This window comes from Carassius carassius, chromosome 39, assembly GCF_963082965.1.
Source record: "Carassius carassius chromosome 39, fCarCar2.1, whole genome shotgun sequence".
Taxonomy (NCBI): Eukaryota; Metazoa; Chordata; class Actinopteri; order Cypriniformes; family Cyprinidae; genus Carassius; species Carassius carassius.
The window spans coordinates 3,587,113-3,604,135 of NC_081793.1; the positions used below are offsets into that span (position 1 = coordinate 3,587,113).

Sequence of the window (17,023 nt, forward strand, 5' to 3'; positions counted from 1 at the left end):
ATTTCTTTAAAATATCATGCACCAATGGATAAGACCAGGAAAAAGTTTTAAGAAAATAGTGTCAGTTTCATGTTATAAAAGACAGACCTCTGAGCAATCCCGTATTGTTTATAGAGGAAGCATGCTTTTTTCTTCTATCAGAGGTGTTACAGTCAAAATGTGTAATTTTAAGGAAATGCACTCAAGTCAGTGACTTTGACTGGTGTAGGTTCTGTTTCGATGAGGAAAAAGAGGAACTTAGACAATTCAGACTTGAGAGTTTATAAGATTTTAATGTTCGCAAAGATACCTGAGATTATACACCTTCTCATTGTCAACACTTCTGCTCTGACCCGTTGTCTCTTTGCATCTTTATGTATTCAGACAGTCGTGCCTTCCTCTGTGTCTCTCCATCCGTCTGCCCCCTCCCCCTTTCACTCGAGCAGAGTAGCACTTCAAGACAGATGTTCATTAGTGGCCTCGGCGGCTGCAGACGCAGTGTGTGTGTGTGTGTGTGTGTGTGAGAGAGAGACTCAGGGTCAGCCTGTTCACCACGATGCTCACTGTTAGATAATTTAGACTTTGACTGTTGTCTGATCAGCTGTACTGACTGATCTAAACAAAGGCATGGTGGATTTTTACGCTAAGATTCGAACCAACCACCGACCCAGAAGCGCGATGCCTCTCTCTCTGAACACGCAGGTATGTCCACAACCCTTTAAAACTTGGTTTCTGTGTACAGAAATACTCTTTGTTGTCACTTTGATATGTAGAAAGTAATGAATTGGCTTGACTGTCCAATAAGTAACTCGTAGCGTTTATATATGAGCAGTGTGCATTAAAATCACTAGTGTTTTAGCACATTGGATTTTGCATAAAGAAGTGTGCTTTTGTGTTGTTCTCAGTTAGGATGTGGTCTCTTCCTGTTGAGACACTCCCCGGCGTAGCACTTGTTAAACATCATCAGGGTCAAATGTTTGTCACAGTAAAGTTGTCCAGTTCTGTAAAACGCTATAAAACAGAGCAGCTGCAAGACATTGCCCTTTAGCATCCCTTCAGTTTTGATTTGGAAAAAGGAAGGTTCCTTTAGTTTCTCAGTCTGCATCGTTCCAGGCTGTGTCTCTCAAAGCCAGTTCCTGCTTTATTGGCTTCTCCCTATACATCCACTGCTTCTTTCTCTTTTTCTCTCAGTTAGCCTACTTGTACAATGACTTATACATATTGTGTGGCTGTCTCTGTTGGCCAGCGCATTCAGATCATCTAAATTTATCTCACAAAAGGATGGCATACATTTAAGGCTGGGGATTTCATCGCTCCCTTTGCTTTAAAGTGTTTTAAAGGGATATATAGTGCAGCCACAAATTAAAGTTATGTCATCATTTAGGACACTCACACTCGTGTTGTTAGAAACCTGCATGACATTTGTGAAGCACAAAAGGAGAAATGTTCAAGAATGTACTGGACGCTCTTTTGCATATAGTGAAAGTGAAGGGGGATCGAGGCTATCAAGGTCAATCAGTTGAAGACGGACAATCAGGAGCTGATTAAATCACTAGCTTTCTAATATGCTGATTTAGTGCTTCAATTATTAATAATGGTTCTTATTATTATTAATGTAGTTTTTGCTACTAATTAATACTTTTTGCAGAAACTGTGATAGATTCTTTGATGAAGAGAAAGTTCAAAAGAACAGCATTTTAGCATCAGCATATTAGAATGATTTCTGAAGGATTATGACTGGAGTAATGATGCTGAAAATTCGGCTTTGCATCACAGGAATAAATTACATTTTGAAATCTATTTAAATAGAAAACAGTTATTTTAAATGTAAATAATATTTCACAAAAGTACTGTTTTTATGGTATTTCTAATTAAATAAATGCAGTCTTGGTGAGCATAGAGGTTTATTTGAAAAATGTATTCATTAATCATCCCAAACCTTTGATCGGTAGTGTATGTCACAACAGAGAAGAAAAGACAATTGCAGCTTCACTTATAATGAAGACTTCAATTTCAGTTTTTGAAAACATAGAATATAGGTCATATAGACCACCATATAAATAGTTCATTTTTTACCATAACAATGAAAATAGTAGACAGTACTTCTCCTTTTGGGTTTGGGTTTGTACAGCTATGGTTTATGGTTAAGGGTGAGTAAATAATAATAATATCTGACAGCATTTATTAATTAGCATTTTTATACATTTTATTATCTCGATCACTCAGTTCTTCTTCAGTGTTGAGTATGGTAGGTGCATTTGTGTGGCTATTATTTGTGAGGATTATAATAATAAACCTGTTTCCTGTCAGTTGATGCATTTTGGCCCTTGCGGCTGAGAGACAGACTTGGTCTGCACCAAAGGCTGGTAAATATAGACCCAGGATATGATGTGCCGGCGCACTAGCTTTGATTTCCGCTGTTGCGCTTCGATTGTCACTCTTGCTCTTCTGTCTTTATTCCTGTCTCTGCTCTCCAGACGTTCCTCAGGAGAGGTGTGTCCTCATACAGGCCTCTCTCGAGGCTAAAGGTGAGCTCAGTACTGCAGTAAGCATATAAACATCTATTCCACAGCCATCTTCACTCTACATGCATGGGCTGGCTACTTCATCTGTTCTTCCGTATCTGAATATATTTTGCAATCCCTGTTCAACATTGGTGGATAAAACAAGCTTAAGAGCAAACTAAAGCCTATTTCTCATTTTCAATGAATTTACCACATTCATTTACACTATATAGTGTGCTTTTTAATAGTATAACTTATTTTCTTGTAGGCCTACTTACAGTTAAGCAATTTAACAAACCCCGAACCCTAAGTAGTAAAAGTCTGTGCAGCACTTATGCAACATGAATAAGCAAATTAACATGACTGCATATGAATAACACCGTAAATCGTGCTATTTTTTGAGAGGAGGTTTGCTGTTACTTTTCTATGAGAGCAAGCTTATGGTTTTTGCCTGGCAGATGATAAAACAGGATAAAATATCATCTGTTAGACTTCTATTATAGACCAAAATATCACAGAGACTTGAGCAGCCACCTAACAACCTCATAATAACGTGCTAAAAACCGTCCTGAGCCCCTTAACCACCACCCTGGCTTTGAGTGAGTTACGTGACATACAGCCAAGTATGGTGACCCATACTCAGAATTCGTGCTCTGCATTTAACCCATCCAAAGTGCGCACACACACAGAGCAGTGAACACACACACACACACCCGGAGCAGTGGGCAGCCATTTACGCTGGAGGTTCAATGCCTTGCTCAAGGGCACCTAAGTCGTGGTATTGCCAGCATGGGATTCAAACCCACAACCCTAGCCACTAGGCCACGACTCCCCTTGTGTCAGTAGCCCTTTTCACACTGCCATTCCGGCAAATACACGGGTAAAGTGTTCTGGCAATTGTTCCCAGGTCGCTAGATTTTGCACTTTCACACTGCCAGTGATTACCCGGGATATGTGCGTGCTTTCACACATAACCCGTAAAGATCCCGTAACGACACGTGACATCAGGGCGTGACGTGTAATGTACGAGTCGAAAACGTTAGGCACGTTATATTTTCACTGAAGCAAGCGAACGATCTCGGCGTCAGCGCGGGAAGTGAGGAACTAACTGATCTCTGCTTCATTACAGTTTGCACATATTTTTTTGTCACGAACATTGCTCTTCCTTCAAAACAGCCGCTAAAAGAGTCACGCGATAACGTGCGTCATCACTTCGACACGGCATTAGATCTGGCTTTTGTTCACACAGCACTCGTCCCGGGTCGAACCCGGCAATGTTACTAGGTTCCCGACCCGGGTTCAATGCCGGAATCAATCCCGGGACGTGGTTGCTTTCACACAGAAGGCGACCCGGCAATGTTCCGGCAATATGCCGGGTCCGACGTGCAGTGTGAAAGGGGCTAGTGACCATTACACATCCTTGTGAAAAAAAGTGCACTTAATCATATTGAATATGCACTTGTATTTAGTGCACAAGTGTACTTTTAGAGAACAGTTTCTTGCATGTAAAGCAGTGTTAATAAAGGTCAATTAAGTGATCTTAAAGAGAGTATTTCTTGATGCACTTAACTACACTTTTAAAAAGTGCACTTTGTAATAGTCAATTTTACATTTTTATTTCTAAATCATGTTTTAATAATCTTTTGCCACAATTTGAAGAAGTACATTCACATGTTCGTCTTCCCATCCAGTCCTGATGGTTAATGGGAAACGAACCTGGCTTGCCAACCTTGACGGAGACTCAAACCTAAGTTGTCAAGAGAGTGCTTTTTTAAAGAATATGCTAAAGAATTCTTTTTTTTTTTTACAAGGACAAAAATCACTCAAATTTTCTTTGTCCTCGAACAACTATAACAATATGAATGTGTCTTTTACGGAAAGACAGTTCATGCAGTAACCCTCAAGTTGACAGATGGTCCTGATCAACTCTTGTTCTGTTTCCTGAGATCAACACATATAGGAAATGCTCTTTTCTGTAAAGGGCAGGTGAGGCTTCAGGCCTAGTCAAAATCTCCTTGTTAATTTGAACCTACGTTAACACAGTTGACAGTGGTGTGTGTGCTGAATGTTCCTCAGGTTAAGAAGCGTTTGGTTTCGGTTGTCTTTCTGGTGATGTGGAGAGTCCCTCTGAGAGTGGTTCATTTTGCATAGAGGAGGATTGTGGGAGGAAGGTGTGAAAGCAGACGCTCTGTCCATCCACTGTTTGTTTTTGCTCTTTGTATAAGTGTTGTGACCTGTTTACATAAGTCAGTATCACTGTGAAAGGTCGTCTGTATCAAGTTACACATGTGTCTTCAGCCAAACACACTCCATTTCTAGCATTTCATGACCATATAGTATATGATGTGATATGATATCTTCAACCTGAGTAGCTATTTAGAAGCTTAATATCCTTAACAAAAAAGCTGATTTTATACATTTGTCGTCTATATATATATGTGTGTGTGTGTGTTTACAAAAATCACATATTTTATCACATTGATTTTATAATTTTATCATGTGTTAAAAAAAAATCTTGAAAAACAGTTATTGCATCTGAGAATGGGTGTCTGAAATTTTAAAAAAACAAATATAGGTATATTTGGGTAATATAGGTATATATAGGAACTTATGTGTAAAGATGAATCAGTTTATATAGTTTTTGATAATGCATTCACTGAATTTTACTGATTCATCTATGTGCTGTCAACCTAACGTTTTCAGATTTTTTTTTTTTTATTATTTTGTTTCGGCTTTGGTACAATGCAAGGTCAATTATTTTTTTATTTCGATTTTTTTTTCAGTGTTTTTTTTTTTAATCATTGACTTAGTATTATAGTTTTTGCTAACATTCTGAATTATACTTTATTTTAATATTTTCTGTTTTCGTTTAGTTGTAGATTTTAAGCACTTAAACTAAATGAGAAGTTTTTTTAAATTTGATTTAATTCTTTAAACAACGTTGCCTTTAGATATTAAACTTAAAAACGTCTTTAACACTTGCACACTAAATGGGTTTCCATGCATGGAAATATAGCTTCCTCAGTATTTTAAAAAGGGGCTCCTTGCAAAGAGATCATCATATTTGGGTGTCTTTGGCATCATGTCTTGTACAAGTACATGCATTCACGGGTGTCATATTTGTCCATCAGGTGGAGGATGACAGCGCTCTCACAGCGATTTATGTAAACCTCCCGCGGCCGCGTCGGAGTATCACTGACACCTCCAGTACCATTACTTCTCCATTACTAGAGATCCCAGAGCCTCCCGATACCCTTCTTTTAGACTCTGCGGGATGGGAGATCCATACTGACGACCAGAGCGGGCAAAAGTACTACTATCACCCCTCTACGGGCCGCAGCACCTGGGAGTATCCGCTCAGTTCCTCCATGGAGTCATCATTGGGGACGGAGGAAGCCTGTTCTCCTCCCTCGTTCCCCCAGTCTCCCATCAGCTCAGCCCTAGACCCTTCTCCTCAGAGGTGGAGCTCGGACTGGGAGAAGGTGCTGGATGACAATACTGGGAGGCATTACTTCTTTAACATTGTGTCGGGTCAGAGCTCGTGGGATCCCCCAGAGGATATCACCTCACCTGAGAGTTTTCTGGAAGACTGCCTGGTATGGAGGTTTTATTTTATAATTTTATGGTATTTATGTGCATGTAGACCTTAGTCAGGTTAGACGCCATATTTGATTTTACATGGATGAAAACGAGGCTGTGATGAATCGACAGTCTTGTCAATCCACCATATAAAGGCCCTAGGTTTATGTCTGCTGAACGTTTTTTTTAGGAAAGACGTCTCATTAGCTAAACAATCCCAATGTTAAACAACATCACAATCTAGTGAACTCACTGTACTTTTATCCCTCACATTGTTTTCAAGGCTATCAAACATTAAATATGGCCCACAGTAATATTTGAAAGCCCCATGACATTTTCCGCTGAAAATATTTTTTACAATTTATATTTTAGAATAGAATAATAATAAAAAATAAAAATGGCTGTGGAGATTTTCAATTTTATTAATATACACTACATTTCTTTATTCATATACACTTTTCAAACTTTAAAAATCTAAATGAAAAAAATTATCCTTCCTCATGCAGAACATGTTTTGTTTTTTTGACCATTTTCTGAGAGAATCTTAGTTGGTTTGACTTATATTATTGCTGGCTTTGTCTTATTTTTAATCATTTGAAGTCATCTTTGGATTGGGAACCAATGAGTTGATCTCACACTGGAAATAATGTTTAGTATAATATTATCATGTAAATGATTTTATAGTTATGGTTATAGTTATTGTCCTTGGTGTCATTGGGTCTTAAAGTCTTTTTGTCTTCAAGATCCCCCATGGTCCACAGCAATGTTCTAAGACCCTATGATTTTTTTTACAGTATCTATATATATTCATCATTTTAAATAATATTGTAAAGATATTTTACAAATATTTAACATTTAAAATTAGACTGCCTCATATATACAGTTTTTTTTTTCAAGGCTTATGGCTTATTTTGTTGATGTGTAATAATTTTTTTCTCCTTCGATTTGATTAATAATAATATTTTCAAAAAGGTTTCTCAAACACTACCCTTTTCTGCAAAATAAAGTTAATAATGAGTTATATTTCTATTATGATTTTTTTTAATTAAAAAATAAAATGTAAAAAAAAATTAATAAAATGTATTTTAAAAGAACTAGAACAATACTTTTATCTTCTTCTTTACTCCCCAAAATGTAGCCTCCACTTCCTGAGGAAGACTACCCTGCATCCCCAGATCTGGAGGAAGCATGTCCTCTCTCGATGCCGTCAGAGTACACTTTGACTCAAGTGAAGAAGGTGTCGATCCCCAGGGCCAGTCTGGATCACTGCGTCCCACCAGGCTGGACCCTCAGCATCGACCCTGAAGGAGCTTGGGTCTTCACGAGTGACTACACGCAGGAACAGGTACAGCACTCTTGACACTGATCTTGGCGTGTCCTTGTTTTGAGCTGGCTTACTTATTATTTGGGCTGATTAGCTTGCTATTATTAGTGATGCATAGTATAGTATGGCTGTAGGCTAGTTTTGTAATTTGGTGAACTTAATGAAGCATCTTGTTGACAGTGGATCAAGTCGCTAGACGATCGAGGGCGGACGTATTACTACTTAAGAGATGGCAGCAAGTCCCAGTGGAACTTGCCTGAGGTGAGATACAGTGGGGAAGTTTGGGACTGTCCACCTGAAGGCCTGTTCACACCAAGAACGATAACTATATTAGCGCCCAAACTTTGCGGACAATAAAGTTCTGTTTGTTATAAGGACGCTGCTGTTTAAATGCTTGTGCTCTATGTGAAGGCAGGTGGATTCTGATTGGCTGTCAATGTTTTTTATAATTCATCAGCTGGAAGAAATTGTCCTGAAAGTGATTCTGATCTGATAACGTTTCCGTTTCTGTTTGTAGTTGTAGCTATATTTGTGGTGTGAAATTTCCTGTTTTATAGAATTAGAGTGATTATTAAAACTTTTTTGTCATAGTTATTGTCCTTTGTGTGGATGGGTCGTAAAGCTGCCGTTCTCAACCTTTTTGTTCCCCCCTTATCTATAACAATATTCAAAGGCCCATGATTTACTGATTGAGGAATAAAGGTGGTAACTAATCGTTTCAGTTTCCATTGATTTCCACAGTATTTCTTTCTCCGTACTATGGAATTCAAAGGGAACCGAAATGGTTTGGTTACCCACATTCTTCAAAACGTCTTCTTTTGTGTTCCTCAGAAGAAAGAAAGTCATACAGGTTTGGAATGACATGAGGGATAATATTTTTTTTTATATTTTTATTCACAATTTATTCCTGTAGGTTAAATATTTTAGAGTGTGGTAATGGTAGAAAACATATTCATTAAATGTCTAAAAATGGCCAAAACTTAGTAAATTGTATTCATTTTCATTACTTATCTAAGTCTGGATATCTAAGTTTCACATGACCATGGGATTCCTGGCTGTCCATGGGTGAATTAAACATATTTAATATATATATATATATATATATATATATATATATATATATATATATATATATATATATATATATATATTTTATTTTATTTTTTTTTTTTTTTTCATTCTTGTTCTTTTTTCTATTTTTTTTCTATATATTTTTTTATCATATCATTCTTATTTATCAATCATTCTTCTTGAGAGATTGTTCAAAAAAAAAAAAAAAAAGTAAAACGACTCACTTTTGTGTCATTCTGATCCCAAATGATATTGTGAAAACACAAAATTATATATTTGGCAGAATGTCCATGTGGATGTAAATGTGGGTGGTTATTAATACACTAGAACGGGGGAATTGTTCAGGATTAACTTTTGATTATTTTCACCTAGAAATTGCTGATAGATTTCACAAGTAATAGGCAAGTAACAAATCAAATTAAAAAAAAAGTGCAAAAACCTGTCATAAAGTTAACATTTCTGAATAGAAATTCTCTCACACACTTTTAGTACTCTGGAAGTTCAGGACAGTATGGAGTGGGAAATGGGGCCTTACTAGAGCAGGACACAATGGGATCCATGCAAAACTGGAGGCGCAGTACGGGATACCAGGATGATGTATGTACTCACACACATTTTCTTAGAATTTCTACCTCTGCATCATGTGTTAGCTCATCCAACAGCTCACCCACACTCATAAACACAGAGTGATGCACACCTGATCCTTCATGCGTTTCCTAAGTGACCCTGTTTCCTAAACAGGCTCTAGAATGCACCTGAGACTCCGTTTGTGATAGAGTTGCTCTATTTAAGTCCCTCCTACCCACCTAGTATTTTAGATCCTACAATATGCAAACATATACTCAACATTTTCCCTGTTTTCACTGAACTGAAAACTGTAGTTGTGTAATGAAAACTGTATTTTTTTTTTTAGTTTCTAGGCCATTATTGTAAATGCATAGTGTGATTTACCTGTTATTTTGTCACAGAGTCACTCATCATATCCTCAGTATACACCAGAGAGCGATGCCGCCAGCTCTCCCGAGATGCCACATAATGTAAGACTCCAGATCAAATGCTTATGTCTTTTAAATATACATTTTGATCAAAATTTTACATGAAGGCAATATTCGGGCACCATTCATGTGATTATTACTCATTATGTGCTTACTGCCATGAATGACATGCTGTGTCCTGAGGAAACAAAGCGTATTGACGTGTTTTTCTCTCTTTTCCGTGGTAAGTAAGTGTTGGGTTTGGTAATGCCAGTATAGAGGTGTTCCATAAATTCCACAGGAGAATATCATGATGCAGTTACACAATACATGCTGAGTAAAGTATTTATGCAGGTTAGGACAAGTGGAGCAATGTCTAATCAAAAGTTTGTGAATATGACTTGAAGAATGGCCCATTTAAGTAATTCATATGCATGCAATAGTATTTTGCCACACTGGCCCCTGGTGGTTATATATATATATATATATATATATATATATATATATATATATATATATATATATATATAAAGACTGGTTTCTTGAACATGACAATGAGTTCACTTTACTCAAATGACCCCCACAGTCACCAGATCTCAATCCAGTAGAGCAGATTTGGGATATGGTGGAACAGGAGCTTCGCATCATGGATGTGCAGCCGACAAATTTGCAGCAACTGCGTGATGCTATCATGTGAATATGGACCCAAATCTCTGAGGAATGTTTCCAACACCTTGTTGAATCTATGCCACAAAGAATTAAGGCAGTACTGAAGACAAAAGAGGGTCCAACACGGTACTAGCAAGGTGTACCTAAGAAAGTGACCAGCTAGTGTGTATATATATATGTATATATATATATATATATATATATATATATATATATATATATATATATATATATACAGTACAGACCAAAAGTTTGGACACACCTTCTCATTCAAAGAGTTTTCTTTATTTTCATGACTATGAAAATTGTAGATTCACACTGAAGGCATCAAAACTATGAATTAACACATGTGGAATTATATATGGAATTATATACATAACAAAAAAGTGTGAAACTACTGAAAATATGTCATATTGTAGGTTCTTCAAAGTAGCCACCTTTTGCTTTGATTACTGCTTTGCACACTCTTGGCATTCTCTTGATGAGCTTCAAGAGGTAGTCACCTGAAATGGTCTTCCAACAGTCTCGAAGGAGTTCCCCGAGAGATGCTTAGCACTTGTTGGCCCTTTTGCCTTCTGTCTGCGGTCCAGCTCACCCCTAAACCATCTCGATTGGGTTCAGGTCCGGTGACTGTGGAGGCCAGGTCATCTGGCGCAGCACCCCATCACTCTCCTTCTTGGTCAAATAGCCCTTGATGCCTTCAGTGTGACTCTACAATTTTCATAGTCATGAAAATAAAGAAAACTCTTTGAATGAGAAGGTGTGTCCAAACTTTTGGTCTGTACTGTATATATATATATATATATATATATATATATATACACACTAACTGGTCACTTTCTTAGGTATACCTTGCTAGTACCGTGTTGGACCCTCTTTTGTCTTCAGTACTGCCTTAATTCTTTGTGGCATAGATTCAACAAGGTGTTGGAAACATTCCTCAGAGATTTGGGTCCATATTCACATGATAGCATCACGCAGTTGCTGCAAATTTGTCGGCTGCACATCCATGATGCGAAGCTCCCGTTCCACCATATCCCAAATCTGCTCTACTGGATTGAGATCTGGTGACTGTGGGGGTCATTTGAGTAAAGTGAACTCATTGTCATGTTCAAGAAACCAGTCTTTGTTACATAGATCATTATCCTGCTGGAAGTAGCTATCAGAAGATGGGTATACTGTAGTCATAAAGGGATAGACATGGTCAGCAACAATACTCAAGCAGGCTGTGGCGTTTAAACAATGCTCAATTGGTACTAAGGGGCCCAGAGTGCCACACAACTCCTGCTCACTGGATATTTTCTCTTTTTTTGACCATTCTCTGTAAACCCTAGAGATGGTTGTGCGTGAAAATCCCAGTAGATCAGCAGTTTTTGAAATACTCAGACCAGCCCGTCTGGCACCAACAACTATTCCATCTTCAAAGTCACTTAAATCTCCTTTCCTCCCCATTCTGATGCTCGGTTTGAACTTCAGCACGTCGTCTTCACCACATCTAGATGCCTCAATGCATTCAGTTGCTGCCATGTGATTGGCTGATTAGCAATATGTGTTAACAAGCAATTGAACAGGTGTACCTAATAAAGTGGCTGCTGAGTGTGTGTACATATATATGTATATAGTATACAGGCAGGAACTATATTATTGCACAGCTCTGAACTGCTATGAAGGTGCTAAAATTAACATCATTGTTTTACCGTGGTTAAGGGGGTTTTAGCTCAAACTGTGCTTGATGTTGTAATGAAGAACACTTCTTACTTGTGGATACTTGTGATTTTATTAGATGTGACTATATGTGACCCTGGAGCACAAAACCAGTCTTAAGTCACAGGGGTATATTTGTAGCAATAGCTAAAAAACTTTGTATGGGTCAAAATGATCGATTTTTCTTTTATGCCAAAAATCATTAGTTTATTAAGTAAAGATAATTTTCCATGAAAGTATTTTGTACATGTCCTACCATAATTATATCAAAACCTATTTTTGATTAGTAATATGCATCGCTAAGAACTTCATTTGGAGGACTTTAAAGATGATTTACTCAATATCACGCACCTTCAGATTCCAGATAATCAAATAGCTGTATCTCTGCAAAATATTGTCCTATCATAACAAACCGTACATCAATGGAAAGCTTATTTATTCAGCTTTCAGATGACGTATACATTTCAATTTTGAGAAATTGCCCCTTCTGGCTGGTTCTGTGGTCCAGGGTCACATATGATTGAGCATTTTAAAGAGTGCAATGGAGTGTTAAATAATTTTCTCCTAACTTTAAAACCATTTCTACACTTAAAAGGATTAAACAGCTGATAAGTAATCTACTTTTCTGTTCGAAATTTTAAGGTGAACCTTAAAGGTTATAATTTTCTTCATGTAAAAAAATGTTCTTTCAGAGAGGATGTATTAACTCATTAATTTTATTTTTAAGGTTTCAAACTTGGAAAAGGCTGGAATCCTGAATAAAACAAAGGTGTCTGAAAACGGGAAGAAAATTAGGTAAGGTTGGCTGTCATAAACTTAAATCAGTGTCAGTGGTTTGATAATTATAACTAGATTGGTGAAAATGGTAACACTTTACAGTAAGGTTCGATTTGCTAACATTAGTTACTACTTTAAAATTAACATGAAAAATACATATGAAGCATTTATTGATGTCAGCTAGCAGTAATTTCAGTATTTATTAATGCATTATTAATATTAAAATGATATATTTGCATATTATTTAATGGACTTGGACATGGACTAGTGTAACAGTGAACAGTTTATTATTTTACATTAATAGCAAAGACAATGTATTGCTCGGTGTCAGTTTATGTTAGTTTACTCATTAACTAACGTTCACCAAGTGTTTCCGTGAAATGTTCGTATGTAAAAGTCTAAGATTTTACAAATCGTCCCACAGGAAGAACTGGAGTAATTCCTGGACGGTTCTCCATGGAGGGATACTGACATTCCATAAGGATCCAAAGTTCCCAGCCGGAGCATCGGTGAGAAACAAAACCAGCAAATGACGAATTTGCATTGTTTCACACCACTGAATGTATTTTATATCGTGTAGAGCAAGTCAAATCAGATAGTTCCAGAATTCATAGTCGAGCTGAAAGGGGCAGCCATTAACTGGGCAAGCAAGGACAAATCAAGCAAGAAAAATGTCTTGGAGGTATGGCTGTTACATCATTGTGCTGGATGATCATATACTCTATAGTTTACTAGTGTGTCGTCTTGATATTCCCTGTGTGTTTGTTGATTCAGCTTAAGAGTCGCACTGGTGTGGAGTACTTGATCCAGTACGACACTGAGAGCATCATCACAGACTGGTATAAAATCATCACAGATACCATACGCCAGCTGGTGAGTGAGTCCAAAACTGACCATTAACAAAATCTGCCCAATCTACAACTGTGTGTTTGTGCATTGCTGTGGGCCAGGATCTGCGTCAGGATCTGGATCAGCACCACTCTGAAGATGAGGAGGAGATCAGCTTAGACCGAGACGATAGATCCTTCGACAAAAGAACGATGAGCAATGGTAGTGCTTCAAATGATTCTTTACCCTCTGGTATAAGTGCATTAAGTGCTTTTTATTTTTAATGAAAGGAATGTATCATATTTTGTTTCAGTGATATTTACTCTTTAATATTTTGTATCTTGAGGGGATTTCATGATACTAGTCCATTTTCACTTTTAAATTATGCAGCATTTATTTATATTAATAAAGTGTGTCATTTAAAATAAAAACGAAAAGATATTTAAAATCCATCCACACCATTGTGCAACCATTAGATGACGTATATGTGCTTATAATTTATGATAATTCCCATTTTCTATGGTGGTCAGTTTTTGACCACAAAGGTCAGTGTAAACATTTTTTAAACCATTTAATTTTTCAAATGTAATTTATTTTTATTTACTCATTTAGTGTGTGTGTGTGTGTGTGTGTGTACCTGGTATTTCCTACATCTTGAGGACAAAATGTCCCCAGCAGGATAATAATTCCAGTAAATTTTGACCTTGTGGGAACATTTTTTAGTTCTCCATGAGGACACAAGCTTTTAAATCATACAGAACAAAAAAACTAAAATAATAGAAAGTTTTGTGTGAGAGCTAGGTTTAGGGTAAGCAGCTAGAAAATACAGTTTGTAGAGTTTAAAACAATTACGACTATGGAGTGTCCCCACAAGAAATGAAAACCTGTGTGTGTGTGTGTGTGTGTGTGTGTGTGTTTATATAGCAGGTGCCAGAAAACGCATCACGATTCTAAACATTCTGATGAAGCAAAACATTAAAAATATTCTAAAAGTCAATTTTTCAGTTATAAATATCAAAGACCAGCGGAGAGTAAAAGGAATAGTTCATTCAAAAATTACTTTTTTTTTTGTCCAACAATGAAATGTAGGTTTGACCCCCCCAGTGACATAAATATGAGAAAATACAGTAAAAAAAAAAAATTGAAAAGAAAACACAGTACATGATACAGATAATGAGTATAAAAATGTACTGCCCTCTTCCTGTTCATTAGCATCTCGTCATCCTTCATCCACTTCTACACCGGAAGCAGATCAGAAGAAGGTACGCACCAAACTGAAGAAGTTTCTCCTCAAGCGGCCCACCCTGCAGTCGGTCAAAGACAGGGGATATATCAGAGGTCCATCACTGCTTATCCTCAGCCGTTTCCTGTTTCCTTTAAAACTGATTCTAATGTGAGCCTTTGATTCACAGAAAATGTCTTCGGATGTCACTTGCACAATCTCTGCAACCAAGAAAAGACCAGTGTGCCCAGCTTTGTAGAGAAATGCATCCGGGCAGTAGAGAAAAGAGGTGTGTTACCTTTGGATTAATAATGTGTATCATTCATGTCATTTTAAGGCTGTAACCATGTCTTGAATGTTGTGAGGAGACTATTAATTTATTTATGTATGTATGTATATATTTATCTAGGTATTTATTTATTTATTTATTCATTTATTTATTTTTGGGCGGTGTTGTGATGGTGTTTTTATTTAAAGAATTAAATAATGAAAGGATTTAAATGGATTTAAAGAAGTAAAGCAAAAGAACAGTCAATTAAAAAGAATTAATTTTTTTAAGCAATACATTTGAACTATTTGCATTTATTTATTTGCATTTATTTATTTATTTGCATTCATATTATATATATATAATTTATAACTTATATATAATTTGCAATATAATATATATAATTTGTTTCTTGTCTAATCATATATATATATATATATATATATATATTTTTTTTTTTTTTTTTTTTTTTTTTATGGTAGTTGTCAAATATTAAATATCTAGATGCTTATATCTGACTTCACAGAGTTTCACAATTAAATATTTTCACCCTGTCTAATATGTTAAAATCAAGTTGCATGAACTGATTTGTGGTTGTTGTCCATCAGGTCTGGAGATCGATGGACTCTACAGAGTTAGTGGGAATCTGGCAGTCATCCAGAAACTGCGTTTCAAAGCAGATCATGGTATAATTCATCAGCATGCATTTTACACTTCATCAGCTCAGTTTACTAGGTCTTCACGTATGCGCCAAGATGTCATACTCTGTATTGTAGTTCATTAGTTTCGTTTTGCATTTAAGAAGACGTCACTGTTACATTTCCTCATTATAGGAGCTGTATCTTTAAGCTATCATGCTGGATTCACACCAGAAGCGTGAACAGCGCAGATTATTTTCAGTGTGCCCTTTCCACTCACACTGTCTGTGTCCTCTTGACACTTAGGCTCAGTTTAGAAGCGATTCCCATGAGCTCTGACTGACTCGTGTGTTTCTCTGTTTCTCCAGAGGATCTGGACCTGGAGGAGGGGAACTGGGACATCCATGTGATCACAGGAGCGCTGAAGCTCTTCTTCAGAGAGCTGCAGGAGCCTCTTTTCCCTTACAATCTCTTCAATGATTTCATCAGTGGCATCAGTAAGATCCTGAATGCAGGAGTAGGACTCTAGCGGGTTTCCAGTGTGGGTTTTTCAGTGGCCAAATAGAAGCACATTTCTGCCGCTAGTATTTGTGAACTTTCAAATTTCCTTTCTTCCATATTTAAACTGAACTATAGATATATAATCATCAGATTTTACACAGATGTTTATGCAGCTCAAGTGCTGCTTACTAAACTAAACCAAAAGGAGGACATGCTAAAGACATTCTTAAAAAAACATTCTGAAATCTGTTCTTTTCAATCAGATTTTTATGCTGATAATATAATTTGTAGTGAAAGTAAAGCAAAATAGAAATGTTTTTTTTACTCCACAATATACATATTTTTATTTATTTAATATAATTATTTTGATGATAAAATAATTTGTAAAATTGTTAACAATTGCAAAATACAAAAGCAAACTACACAAATGCAAAAGAGAAAAATTATATTAATTTTGATTTGTTTGATTACATAATTTAGATATTTTTATTTAATGTAGTTATTATGCTGATAATATCATTTGTAGTAAACAATGTTTTATTAAACTATAAAAATGCAAAATAGAACAATTTTCTTGATTGTATCTTTCTCAGATTTTCTTGATTCCTTAATATTTATATTTTTATGTAATATAATTCTACTGATTATTTTATTTAAAATGATATTTTCATTACAGTGCAAAAAAAAATTGCTTTTTTTTTTTTGGGTGGGGGGTACACCACAATATAGATATTTTTATGTTCATTATATAATACTAGTACTACCAATCTTTCAATCTATCTAGTGATAATTAAGTTTTAATTGAATCAATTTGTGTTGTTTCTTGTGCTTTGATACAGAAATCCCTGATTATTACAGTAAAATAGCACACATGAAAAATCTGGTTCGGTCTTTGCCACCACCCAATCGTGAAACAATGGAGGCCCTCTTCAGCCATTTACGCAAGTTCGTTGTTTATTTTACATACATGTATTTACATATTTTA

At 36.3% G+C, this 17,023-nt stretch overlaps 1 protein-coding gene across 1 annotated transcript in view; it reads left to right on the forward strand.

Annotated features, from left to right (window-relative positions):
- The window catches only part of LOC132121238 (rho GTPase-activating protein 27-like), a 28,364-nt gene that overhangs the window by 10,450 nt on the left and 891 nt on the right, over positions 1-17,023 (forward strand). The window contains exons 3-17 of the mRNA XM_059530444.1: positions 5,615-6,079; positions 7,201-7,407; positions 7,567-7,647; positions 8,947-9,054; positions 9,426-9,494; positions 12,532-12,599; positions 13,006-13,090; positions 13,162-13,263; positions 13,356-13,454; positions 13,532-13,631; positions 14,622-14,747; positions 14,822-14,920; positions 15,508-15,585; positions 15,906-16,034; positions 16,878-16,983. Of these exons, the coding sequence (XP_059386427.1) occupies positions 5,615-6,079; positions 7,201-7,407; positions 7,567-7,647; positions 8,947-9,054; positions 9,426-9,494; positions 12,532-12,599; positions 13,006-13,090; positions 13,162-13,263; positions 13,356-13,454; positions 13,532-13,631; positions 14,622-14,747; positions 14,822-14,920; positions 15,508-15,585; positions 15,906-16,034; positions 16,878-16,983 (1,922 nt within the window). The remainder of the gene's footprint in view (positions 1-5,614; positions 6,080-7,200; positions 7,408-7,566; positions 7,648-8,946; positions 9,055-9,425; positions 9,495-12,531; positions 12,600-13,005; positions 13,091-13,161; positions 13,264-13,355; positions 13,455-13,531; positions 13,632-14,621; positions 14,748-14,821; positions 14,921-15,507; positions 15,586-15,905; positions 16,035-16,877; positions 16,984-17,023) is intronic.